General features: G+C 30.4%; 1 protein-coding gene across 1 annotated transcript; it reads left to right on the top strand.

Moving 5' to 3' along the window:
- The first annotated feature begins 8192 nt into the window (after nucleotides 1–8192).
- On the top strand, nucleotides 8193–12566 carry LOC125867318 (uncharacterized). Its single transcript, XM_049547772.1, has 2 exons — nucleotides 8193–9280; nucleotides 11007–12566. Exons 1-2 carry the CDS (start codon nucleotides 8609–8611, stop codon nucleotides 12312–12314), a joined length of 1980 nt encoding a protein of 659 aa, XP_049403729.1. The 5' UTR covers nucleotides 8193–8608; the 3' UTR covers nucleotides 12315–12566.
- The last annotated feature ends 1552 nt before the right edge of the window (nucleotides 12567–14118 follow it).

The raw sequence follows: 14118 nt of genomic DNA, 5'->3' as shown, positions 1-14118 counted from the left end.
TTGGGCCAACTTACTAGATTGCCTATTCCATCGAGTACTTGTTATGTCCCACCAAGTTTCTCTACCCACTAAGGCTTAGGTAGATGGATATAACTACATGTCATATTCGTCTCTGTTGAAATTTGAACCCTGGTCTACCGTGATTTTCATCCACTTCATTTACGGCTAGGCCACATGCCTCTTTGTCACTGCTTGTAGATATGCATGTGTTTGTTGGGAACAGCACCACATGACAAGGAAGATATTGAGTAAAGTTAAATGTCAGTAAAACTGTTCCTACTTCCCGTGATCCAAAACAAGCTTTGGGACCATGCTTCCCAAACTATTTTAGACAGCAACAGCATGCAACCCACAATTATGTGGGGCTATTTGCACAGCAGCAGTTCAACTGGCATTATTAGATAAAGAAAAAGTAATGTCCATTCCTTATTCATATTAAACTATTTTGTATGATATTAAGTTGAAGCACACCAACAAGGGTTGTGGTGGAGTGGTAAGTCCTTCATCCTTAACCAAGAGGTATCGGGTTCGAGCCCCCTTGGGTATAGAGTCACCTTTGTTAGGGAGCATNTAATGTGGGACTTCCTGGCGCGAATCTGAATTTAGTCGGACTTCAATATGGATACCGGACACCGGGTGGGAAACCAAAAAAAAGTTGAAGCACCTTGATGCACATTTTTGTGAATGTTCTTTCATGAGAGTGAGTGTTGAAACCTTTAACTCGAAGATGAGTGTTGTTATTAAGATGAATGTGTGAACACAGAGTCANTTGGGTATAGAGTCACCTTTGTTAGGGAGCATTTTACCCCCCCCCCCCCNCCCCTAATGTGGGACTTCCTGGCGCGAATCTGAATTTAGTCGGACTTCAATATGGATACCGGACACCGGGTGGGAAACCAAAAAAAAGTTGAAGCACCTTGATGCACATTTTTGTGAATGTTCTTTCATGAGAGTGAGTGTTGAAACCTTTAACTCGAAGATGAGTGTTGTTATTAAGATGAATGTGTGAACACAAAGTCATGTGAATCTAAAAATAATTACATTTGACAAAGACTTTATATTGCATTCTTTAGGATATTGAGAAAAAAATATTCTATTGATTTGTCCTATTCTATCTGGTATCATATATTTTCCACCACCTAAATATCTTCATCCAAGAAATTCTTGTGTCGCATTCTAGATGTTTTGGAATCTAATGCTATATAGTTTCCTATACATTTTTGAGATCTCTACTTTATTTATCTTTCAACTTCAAAATTGTTGAAGAATGACGAGTATCATACTGGTGGCTAATGAGATGACTGATCTCTTTTTTACAAGGCTTGAACAATCTTCCTACTTTTGAGCTAGTTTTTGGGGTGTGAGTTAGGTCCAAAATCTAATTTTACATGGTATCAGAGCAGAATCCATCTCACCCGATGTTGAGCGCCCAAATGCCAAATGTTGAATGTGAGGTGGAGTGTTGAAGAATGAAAAAGTCTATCTTAATGGTTAATAAGATAGGTTGTCTCCTTATAAGGCTCAGACAAATCAAATTTTGGTTTGGTGCATAACATATTGGCACTAGTTCATTTGGTTGCGTTTAGCTCAAGTTTGAGGAGTCATGCGTTAAACAATCAACATACATGACTATAATTTTGCAACAAATTGCTTAAGAATCTTTCAATGTCTATAACCAGCCTGGGGATAAGGAAATTTAGAAAATATTAAAATGTTAAATCTGGGAGTCTCAACACCTAATCTAAACTTTTTTTTTTAACCATTATGATTGTCTTGCGTTAATTGGCCGGATCTAATGATCAATATATACAGTTAAACCTTATTATAACAATATCGCTTTTCTTAATTTTTGTGATTGGTATAGCGAAATATTTACAATTATATAACTTATATTGTAAGAATATAGTCCAGAACTTACATTACAAATATTTTGCCCAAAACATAATCCGATATACAATAACATACAAACCTCTTTTCTTCTTTTCTTATAAAAATATTTTAAAAACTTGATATACAGTATCAAGATGTTACTTGTGATATATTTCATCTGACCAAATTACCACACGTTATTTAAAACACATCTCTTATTTATTATTATTTTTGTAACAAAAACCAGATAATGAGTAGTAGTAGTAGTAGTTAGATAGTTTAACTACTGGTTTACATTATAGACGTACAAGAATGTGATTCATAACCTTTTTTTAAAAAAAATAATCAAGTTTTATACACTGATCACTCATTGTATTACAATGATTATTATAACCAGTTATTACTCTATTTTCACTAATCTATATCAAATTTGATACGAAAAGTTACTTATTTATGTATAACTTTTGCTAACTTTCGTATACATAATTATCTCTATCATTTTCTCTGTCTGTCTCAATTTATATAACATTTTTTTAGTCAGTTTAAAACACAATGACATTTTCATATTTAGTAGCAATTTTATTTAAAATACTCATTTTATTCTTAGTGGAATGTTTCATATCCACAAACATTTATGACTTATTTTAAACGACAAGTTTCAATACTTCCTTGAAGAAAGAATGAGTTAACTAATTAAGTATTTTAATTAAATTATTCTTATTAATTGTACTTTGAAAATTCTCAAGTTCTGACTACAAATATTACAATTAGTTTGAGAAATAATTACTTTAATTTAATGATAAGGTCATAAGGGTATAACTGGAAAAAATTAATTCCCTTTGATTTACTAAAATAAACTATTACAAAAGTTTAAACGGTTAGAAAGAGCTCACTTTTTAATAGTTAATTATATTCTCATCACGCCCCCTCACAACTCACAAGCGGGTTTGATTCTTTTTCATGAGTCAAGTACGTGAATTTTTTTTTTTTATATGAATGATAATGAGATTCGATCTCAGAACGTATGTCTGCTCTGATTCTATATCGAATTAAGTCTTCACCCTAACTCACACTCGCATACCTACATTTTGTTAAGGGCCCGTTTGGCCATGCGATGTGGTATCATGATATGGAATCATGATATGAAATTGAAGGTTTGTTTGGACATGCGATATGAAATTTTTGTGTTGTATATTTTCTCATAAACATAAAAATCCCATAAGTTGTAAAACTATTAAAACAACCCCAATTGTTTATTCAATCTTATCAAATAAACAAAAATTATAAAATCGCATAATAAATTACTACAAAGTTATTTGTTCTTCAGTTAAATAATTGTTTCATCTAACTTTAATTTAATTAAAAAAATTGAACATAAATTATACTTGATATGCTCATATCTCTCAACTACTCTTACAAATAACCTATAAAGTAGAAAAAAACATACATTAGTGAGTAAATATTAACTTAGAAGTTAAATGCACTAAGATAAAAATTAACAAACATCACTAACTTCTAACTATTTACAAGAAAAATCAATAGTTAAATATTATTGAATAACAAAATTTTAAAAAGTTACCACAAGTTTGAGTCAAAAACACTTCTAATAAAATTTAATCAAAAAAATTATAACTAGTCCACTTGACTAAATATTAATAACTAATTGATCAAATTTTCCTAAGTCCTCAATCAATTGGACTTGATATCCTTCAGTCATGTGAACGAACATTTTGCAAATACTAAGATTAAGAAAGTGCGGCACCGCCAATGAAAATTGTCTTTTATCAATATTATGCTTAGTCATAAGATTAAGACGTTTTTTTTTATTATGAAAAATCAAAAAAGTATTACTCCCTTTGTTCTCATTTATATTCACCAAATGAATTTCTACTTTATCATTTATATTCACCAAATTTAAAGTGATAATAAATTTTATATTGGTGAGAATAATAAATTTTAAAAAGTAATGATGTGATTATAAATTTTATTTACATATGAAACAAATGGTTAGTAGATATAAATATGAGGCTGTTTTAACAAAATATAAACTCATGGATCAATTATTGTATTAAAATATCTCAAATCATGATATGGAACCATATCATGGTTTTTGGAGAATATGGTATCACCTCTCATGATATGGAATCAGCGTAAAATTGCATGTCCAAACGCTGATTCCATCTCACGACACTATATCGTGATATGGTATCGCATGGCCAAACGCCTACTTAGTTGGGCCATTTGCCATGTTCTGCTGTACTTTCCCAATAAATAAAAGAAATAAATAGTACCATATTGAGAATATCGAAGTGAAAAAATGACGTTAGATCAAATTAGCAGAATAGGTCTTGGATTTATTTCCTTTAATTTTACATTAATGTCTTGATTGTGATAATTTTATAATCATATTAGAAAATCCATATAAATTAATTTGTTACCCCTCTTTCATGCTTGAAATGGATTCTATCAAAGAAAATGGTTAAATATTGCATAGTGAATACATTTCATATTTAATTTAATTAGAAATTTCAAATTTAAAAATTTGAATTTGAAAAAAAATATTCTTACCTTCTAATTTTTATTTTATTTTTTCTAATGTAGATTACATTTTATTTATCGAACTTCAAAGCAGATATACCTTCGAGATAAAAAAAAAAAAAAGTCTTTGAAAGTTAACAGTAGTTGTTGGTGGGTATTTAATTATCATTATTATTATTATCTGTCTTGTCTGACTGGATTCTAAAATATATATTCGTCCCTGTAACTTGGTGTGAATGAATATGTCCAAATAAAGATACTTTTTTTAAAGAAATAATTGATCTCAGTATAAGTTTTGACAGGACAGCTTTTTCATGCTTCTATTAGTGATAATTAATTAATATTAATAAATGATTAAATGAGGAAGGGAGAACTAAACACATGATTTTCATTAATTAAGGACTGCCAAATGCAAAGTGGGAAAAGTAAAATCATAAAGCTAGATAGAAGATATTTACTATTACATTTTGAAATTAATTTATGAAAAATGATCAAATATACCTTTCAATTTTGTTATTTAAAGATGGCATGTCTTTCGTTATAAAATTAGCTTGTATGGACTCTTATCATTATAAAAATGACTTACATATATCTTTTTTCATCTGACGAGAGTGAAAAAATTATATTCTTTTAATTTATCTTTTTGATTTTTAATATTTTAAAATTTTCATATAGGGGTATATGTGATCCTCTAGCAAAGTTCAAGAGTATATTTAATTTTTTCGCACATGAATTATTTTTTGATTTCTTTGATTATTATTATTTGAGTTTCTTATTCTTATTCTATTTTTTTTTTCTTTAGTGTGAAAATAAGAGAAATTTAAAAAAACAGAAGCCTGAATGAAGAAAAAAAATATTAAGAAAAATTTAAGACTTTTTTTTTGCGGCTATGTTGTAATCTTGTTTTTGTATTTGTAAGATAATTTGGAGTATCTGTGATAAAAAAATTTTTAAAAATTGACCATCAAAGTAATACATTTAATTAGCTTGAATAAAAAAATATGTGTGAGAACGATCAAATATCTCTACATGAATTTTTTAATAAAAATTTTTAAAAATAATTTAAAATTATTTTTTTCACTTACGCTAAAGAGAAAAGATATATGTAAATCATTTGTGTAATAGTAGGAATATGTGTGACTCTCATATCAAGGGGTATATTAAATGACAAATTTTAAAAATATATCAAACCCTTTTTCCTTTAATTTATTGTGAGAAAATTATACTATCAATTTGTTTAAATTTTTGTGATAGATAATCTATCTTATTTCTCAAATTAATATATAGGTCTCTTTTCTATGACAAATAGTCCAAAAGATATTTTTCTTTTACATGATTGAGCCATAAAATAATTTCTTTTTATTTTTGGAATGAGATTAAGATGTGAAAATAAAAGAGTGGAGAGACTTATGATAAGATTGAATGAACTTGTGAATTTACCACCACTAATTATTGACCTTCAATTTTGGTATTGAATAAATATTATAAACCACAAAAAAAAAGATACGTGTGGATGAATATGTCCAAATAAAAGATATTGGATAATTCATAAAGAATTATTTAATTACATGAGGAATTAGGAAACTAAATAAAGAAAAACGAAATAATGAGAATCGATTTTCATGAATAATCACTAACTTTTATTTAATTGCAATTTGCATGAATTTTTCTTTTATATTAATATTTTAACCAAAAAGACATCAGAGTTGAGTAGCTTGAAGTAACAAAAAAATAGTAGAACAGACTCTCTATAATATTTAAGTAAAATTGAATGACTTTTTTAGTATAATTTTTAAAATTAATTTGATGTAAATTGTAATAAAATAATAAATGATCATTCATAAATTAACGCAAAATTGTTTTTCATTCTTAAGTTAGTTTTGGTTTTCACATATTGGGTTTTTTATTTTTGGAGTGTCAGAAATATACGGATAGAAAACTTAAAAAGTTTTCTAAAAATTAGATCCTCACAAATTTTCTTTCATATCTAAGGATGACATATTCCACTTACGCGGAAGTTTTAGTAACTCAATTGATTGTCTACTTAAACTCTCACCTTGTTGGTAGGGTTCGACTCCCTCACATTCCACTTACGTCTGTGATCATGAATAAATGGGTATTCTTTTGTACTACCTCCGTTCACTTTTAGTTGTCATAGTTTCCTTTTTTACAGTCAAACTATAAAAATTTTGACTAACATTTTACGATATATTTTTTCATCATATTGATATACAAAAAATTACAATTTATAGTACTTTTCATATAGTTTTTGAAAATCTAAATTTTTTATTTAAAATATAGAATTAATGTAATCTAATTCAACTTTGAAAATTAGTCAAATTTACTTTCAAAAAACGCAACATGACAACTCAAAGTGGACGGAGAAAGTATATTTTTAGTTAAATCTGCACTTCATAATTTTGAATAAATCTAAAACATGACACTCCACAGATATATATGAGATCATGAGTAAATGGATTTTATTTTTATTTTTTTCTTCTTTTTTATATAATTAATAGGAGGATGTGGCAAAAGGTTGTTGGATAATGGATTCAAACTCGTAAACTATGATATAATTTCAAATTATAAATAAATATTGAATTGTTTCGTTGAAGACGAATGAGTTAATGTCAACTTAGTTAATATCGAATCATGCAATATTATTTAGAATTGTAGATAACTTATATATAACATTACACGGCATGAAGCAATAAAATTTATTAAAATTTAGTATTTTTTTGAACAATTCACCAAGAAAAATACCATATGGTTTGACTCGAAAATATATACTAATATAACATAACATAATATGAAAATTTATTTCCTATAAAACATGAATGTGTAGTGTTCTATTATTATAGAGGATATATGCTAAAAGAGAGATTTGATTGTATTTCAATTAAAACCAAATTGAATTATTCCTTCCGAGTTCCGATCCATACATAGTTTTTCATTGATTTTAATTTGTATGTCTAGTTTTAACTTAATACAATATTTAAGAAAGTAATTTTCTTTTGAATTTTGTAAACCTTAAATGGAAGATAAAGAGTTGTCAATTTTTACTTTTTTTAAAACGAACTAAGAAGAAAAATAAATAAATTGCTTAAGATCACAAAAGTAAAAAAACATTTAAATATATTTTACATATATTTAGTTCAATACATAGGAATCAAAGATCAATCTTATATACTTTCTTAAATTTTATATTAAATCAAAACCAAATACACAAATTAAAACAATACGAATACTAAATTAAAAAATTGAGTACTTATTATTTTCCTAAAATATCATATATTGTGGAATAACATTAATTTGTCCAACGATTGAAATTGACAGGGAAAATGATATATACTATATTTATTATAAAAATACATAAGAAGAAGCTGTGACTTGTTCCAATGGTGGCACTTAAATAAAGAACATTTGTATCCACAAAAAAGATAGAAAAATATTGAAATCCCAATAAACATTGCACATAGCATTATTATTTATTTCTCTTTTGGTATTCAATATTCATATTAAATATTTTCCCTTTAATGTTCAATATTTATATTGAAGTATGATTACATCTAATTTGCGTCTTTAAAGAAAACGTTTTTTAGCAAAGACAATTTCATACTCAATATACTCAAACTTAAATTCGAGACCTTTAATTAAAAATAAAGAAATTCATAGCATTATGAATGTCTGTCAATTGTCATGCTATAAATGATTTTAGTACTATCCTATTAATTATGGCTCATAATAATACCTGAAAAAATAAGAATCTTTATAAAATACTATTGAAACTTCCCCCTGTCTTTCCTTTCTCTTCTCCAAAATTTATCTTTTTTTCTTGTGTGATCCACTGACCCCATCAAAATCATGTGGCTTTGTTCCTTTTGTTAATATCTGCAAACAAACCATAAAGCTGGCACCTTTTTTCTCTCTAGTTTCACAATTTCTTGAAAAATTTCTAAACTTTAGATCCCAATATTCACATCTCTTTTTGTGCATGATTATTATTCACTTTCCTTTTTACACTTTCTGTAAGATGCTCCTTTAATCTTTTTTCTTTTTACACTTTCTGTAATTTACCCAACTGTGTGATTTTCTTGGATTTTCCAGAAAGTCTGAAAATGGGGTTTGCTTAATTGTCATAAAGGTTGGATTTTTTGGTTTGTTAATAGTTGAAAGTTGAGTGCTTTACTTTGTTGTCAAAATGCCTCCAAATTATTTTCCTTTGAGATGGGAAAGCACAGGGGATCAATGGTGGTTTGCTTCTCCTATTGATTGGGCAGCAGCAAATGGTCATTATGATCTAGTGAGGGAGTTGCTTCACTTAGACACTAATTTACTCATAAAGCTCACATCTTTACGTAGAATAAGAAGGCTTGAGAGTGTTTGGGATGATGAAGAACAGTTTGATGATGTTGCAAAATGTAGGTCTGAAGTTGCTAAAAAACTTCTCCTTGAAGGTGAAACAAAGAAAGGACATAATTCTTTGATTAGAGCTGGATATGGTGGTTGGCTTCTTTATACTGCTGCTTCAGCTGGGGATGTGGAGTTTGTTAAACAATTATTGGAAAGAGACCCTTTTTTGGTGTTTGGTGAAGGTGAGTATGGTGTTACTGATATGTTTTATGCAGCTGCTAGGAGTAAAAATTCTCAAGTTTTTAGGTTGTTGCTTGAGAGTAGTAAAGGGGAATCAGCAGAAGAGGTTTCTTCCACTTTTCAGTTGGAATTGATGAATAGGGCAGTTCATTCTGCAGCTAGAGGGGGAAATGTGGAGATGTTGAGAGATATTCTTGGAAATTGCTCTGATGTTTTGGTTTATAGAGATGCTCAAGGATCTACTCTCTTGCATTCTGCTTCTGGTAGAGGTCAGGTTGAGGTGAGTTCTACAGTTTGCCTTTCTATATTTTTAATCTTGAAAATTTTCTATTTACATAAATATTACTGACTGTTGGAATGATAGAGACTGATACGGCGGGTAATCTTAGTAGCTTAGTTGGTTAGTTACCTAAACTCAGGGTTCGATTCTCCACCTTGTAATCCTCTCTCCGTTTCCCCTTCCCCTACCCTCAATTGAAATAGAACAAAAAAGAAGGATAAGAAGAATAAAAAAGATAGAAACTGATATGAGCTCAAACGGAGTGTCATGGATAGTGAGGGTTCATATAGCCGACACTAACTTGCTTGGATTTGAGGCGTAGTCGATGTTGTTGTTCTTGGAATGAGTGTGACTCAAATAGACCTGGATAGATGTAGAGGATTTATATAGCCGACCATAGAGTATCAAATTGAGTTTGAGTCTTGCTTCAATCATTGTACATTTGTTATTTCTCCTTGTTTTTTGCTCACCCTCCACTGTTTATGTATTTGTATTGAAGAAGCCTCTAATTCCTGTGTCCGAAAGCTGTTACCATTTCTAGAAGATGCTTTATTAGATGAAGAACTTTTAAGTCAAAATTGTGATTTATCAGTTTGATTTGTAGTAGATCATATTCACTGAGAAATGAGTTCATATCCCAATTAATGAGTAGTAGATTATTTTGGGTAATTTTCTTTGAGAACCTTTTTTCTGTTGTATGCCATATACTGAAGAAATTAAATCGAAGAATGTGTCAGATGTTAAGCATGGAGTGTGCCTTTCAAATGAAACTGGTTCCATGTAGCCCCTTTCTTCTGATCATCTTACTATAAAATAAACACTGTGCTATAGCGGTTGTTTGCTTAGTTCAATACTACTGTTTTAAGAAATCAAAACGTTGAAAGAGTGAAAGTAAACTCATCATTGACATGTTCCAATCTTAAGGGCTCTCTAAAAAGTTGTTGCTCTGGCTAAAACCAACCGACCTGAGGTTATATTGTAGGATATTGTGGAAACATGAGACATTACGACTCGTGGACAATTCTCACTTCAGTATACCAAGCCAAGCTCTTTATCCTCTTACGATGGTTGACAACAGACTATTTAACTCTTTGTTGTCCAAAAGTTTTGGATCTCAGTTTATCATTGGTCACCTTTGTTTCTTCATGCAGTTATCCGTACTGTACAGTCTCTTCAATGTCCTACTCCACAAAATGAGAACTGAAAGTGATAACCATTTTTCCCAAAAAAGAAAAATATGATAGTTATAACGCACATACTTTTCATCCAATAAGGTTGGGCTATCAATTGTCCTTTTAAGTTAGTTTGGGAAGATGGAACATTTTTTAAGAAATCCCAACATTGTCAGCCATATTTCGCCTTTATTTGCTGCTGCTGTGATATAATCTGCCCTGTGACTGAAACAGGGTCATTTACATCCCCTGTCAGCACTTTCTTAAAGATAAGCATCTAAACAAGTTTGCAAGACTTCTTCGGTTCAAGATACTCCCTTTTTTTAATACTCTACTACCAGTTTGGTATGAAAAAGCACTTGCGTTATATGATTGGTTTAGCTATATTGAGTAGTTGATGTTTCACTGAATTGAATTGTTCTGGACTATTAGCTGTCTAGTTTGATCATTTCTTTCTCGTTATCGTTAGCTTTGACTTGATGTTGTCTAGAACTGCCAGATATTTGTTACTTTTGATGGTTGAATTGAATTTAATCTAAGTTACTGCTTTGCAGGTTGTTAAGAGCTTACTGGAAAGGTATGACCTTATCAACTCCAGAGACAACCAAGGAAACACTGCACTGCATGTAGCTGCTTATAGGGGTTACTTAGCAGTGGTGAAAGTTCTTATATCTGTCTCTCCTTCATCTACCACATTGAGAAACAGTTATGGAGACACGTTCCTTCACATGGCTGTAGCTGGCTTTCGGACCCCAAGTTTCCGCAGGCTGGATCGACAAATGGAGTTAATGAAACAGTTGGTACGCGGGAAAATTATAGAGATTGAAAACATTATTAACATTAGGAACAATGATGGTCGAACTGCTCTTCACTTGGCTGTAATTGAGAACATTCAGACTGATGTTGTGGAACTCCTCATGACTGCATTTTCAATAAATTTAAATATCCGTGATGCTGACGGAAATACTCCACTGGATCTCCTCAAGCTACACCCGCAATCTGCATCTTCTGAGATATTGATTAAGCGCCTCATTTCAGCTGGAGGAATTTCGAATTGCCAAGATCATATGACAAGAACTGTCCTAGCTTCTCACCTGAAGATGCAGGGTATTGGAGGTAGTCCTGGTGCCTCTTTTAGGATCCCCGACGCTGAAATATTTCTGTATGCTGGCATTGATAATGCTTCTGATGCCAATAGTGATTGTGCCAGCACAGAAATTGCTTCGTGCTGGGGTGAACCGAGCCCTTGCCATTCTGCTGCAGGGTCAAACTCATCAAACAAGCTGAGCTCAGTTAACAATGCTGCTAGACGCTTAAAATTTCTTCTACGATGGAAAAGGAAGAAAGAACGAAAAGAAGAAACTGGAGTCTTAGAAGACAATATGTCTGTAGAATCTTACAGACTGTATTCTGGCTTTGGACACCAGCCGATTCCTCTTCGACAAAGATTCTCGAGGATGTCATCACTTCCAAACAACAAAAGAGTGCTCCCTGTCCAAAACAGTCTTCCAAGTCCATCCACCAAAGAGAAATTTGCAGCCGGGCTGATGCATGGTGTTATCCAAATGACACCACAGTCATCTTATGGATCACCATCGAGTGCTTATTCTGAATCTTCCTGGTCATCTCCAGTGGTTGTCAACAAAGAGAAGAGACTGGATTTTGGCAACACGAGCGGAGGATCCTCTAGCTTAAAAATGTCAAACAGTAGGGAAAAGTCGAAACTATCACGTAAACATGGCTCCTTCAACATGAAGTTAATGAATCAGTACTTCTGTTTCGGAGCTCAAGGCCTCGCTGTGGAAAGTTCTGTTAATTGTGCACAACAAGATCAGCATCACAGGCATCCAGTGGTAGCATGAGTTCCAATATTGCTACATTTATTCTATATGATGTCATTGGACATTGCCTATGTACACCTTACCGTATGTTGTTGTTGTTGAAGTATACATCCATCCTGTAAATAGTTCTAAGTATTACAAACTTTTTGGATGGTCCAATCCCTTTTGTCTTGTATGTGTTTTATTTAGGTGTGGTCAGAAATTAAAAGTTGGAGCAAATATTTGTAATTTCTACTCAAATAAAAAGAGCATGTAATTTCTTTCTTTGATTAACTAGTTTGAAAAGAATGTAAGTAGGAGAGCCATTCTTCTTCTATTTCATTTCTAAATTTGTCTTTCACTAGGAGTTTTTGATGTATACTCTTTTCAATACTGTAGAATTAACAAACTTTCCAATTTTGTAAATCAAAACAATACTAATATTATTGGTCACTACTTTAGTTTCAACAAAACAAATTACTCTACTAATTTAAAATTAATATAAATGGAGTATAGGGATCATTGCATTGCATGTAGGAATAAAAATAACTACATCGTTGTGGTGTAATAGTAAGATTGTTCCATCCTTAATCAGAGGTCTGGGGTTTGAGCCCAGAACCATGTAATCTTCTTTCTTTCAGTTATGTTTTCTTATTCAGCTTTAAATTAGTTTGTGTGTGTGCTTTATAGTTGTGTTCGAAATTTTTAGCTTTATGCAATTTTCGTCCTATGATTAGATTAGATTAGTTTGTATGTTTAAATTTGTTCCACTTTCACAAAAAATGTGTTGAAATGTTTGATATTGGCTATTATGCTTCCTCTCATTTATGTATCTTCCCTCACGATCTTATGTTATAGGATTTATGTGACTTTTATTCGTGGCATATTTATTGGGATATTATTTTCTACATAAATATATATATATATATATATATCTTCATATGATTAAAATTTGAATGATAAATTTGGAAGTGTGTATAGTGGCACATATTTTAAGTGTCTTGATTTGTTTTAAAACCGCTAAAATTTGAAACTGTATCAATTTGAAGAACTTAATGTTGTTTCTCTTATCATAATGTATCTTATAAGTAATCTTAGATCACAATTATTATACTATGATTACTTTTCTTAATTATAGAGCATCGTGTGAATATATATACCCATTTTTAAAAAAATAAATCAAATTCTAACATTTTTTTTAAACATGGTAATGCTTATCTATTTACTCTTTGCTTATATCAAAAATATTTAATGTAGAAAAAGTTACATTTGATTTGGTCCCTCACAAAATTGAGAATATTTGTCTAAAGCACCCAAGACTGGCCTTTTCTATAAAATTAATTAATTCATCACTTATAGTTTTAATCATTTATCTTGGGAGTAACATATGATATCCTGTGTATTATTTTGAGATAATTTTCAAAAACACATCTAAATTATATCTTTTGAGTTTCATACTTAAACTATTGAAAGTGTGAGTTTCATACCTAAATTATCACTTTTTAATTTGAGAAACACACATCTCTCTTTTATACCACTCTCATCACGGTGTGTGTAATATACTCTCCCTTTTATTTTAAAAAAATTGTCACATCACACTCCACATGGACAAAACATTCAACTTTGACAAAAAATAAATAAATTATTAGTATTAATTGAAATTAAAAATTAAAAAATCATTATCTGAAAAAATAATATTTCTTTTATAAAATAAAATGTAAAATATTTTTATTACCCCACTCCATCACTTCCTCTACCGCCCCCCACTCCCACCTCCGGCCATTTTTTAAAGTTTTTTTTTTGTTTAAATTTCTTTTATAAAAGAATTTTTTTTTTTTTACTTCAT

The sequence above is a fragment of the Solanum stenotomum genome, chromosome 6 (assembly GCF_019186545.1).
Source record: "Solanum stenotomum isolate F172 chromosome 6, ASM1918654v1, whole genome shotgun sequence".
In the NCBI taxonomy this organism is placed as follows: domain Eukaryota; kingdom Viridiplantae; phylum Streptophyta; class Magnoliopsida; order Solanales; family Solanaceae; genus Solanum; species Solanum stenotomum.
The sequence above is the reverse complement of the archived record's forward strand: the minus strand, read 5'-3'. Positions and strand labels throughout refer to the sequence as shown.

Coding starts and splice junctions, on each gene's coding strand:
- LOC125867318 (XM_049547772.1), top strand. CDS start 8,609: ATGCCTCCAAATTATTTTCCTTTGAGATGGGAAAGCACAGGGGATCAA. Junction 9,281..11,006: donor CTGGTAGAGGTCAGGTTGAG/GTGAGTTCTACA, acceptor ACTGCTTTGCAG/GTTGTTAAGAGCTTACTGGA.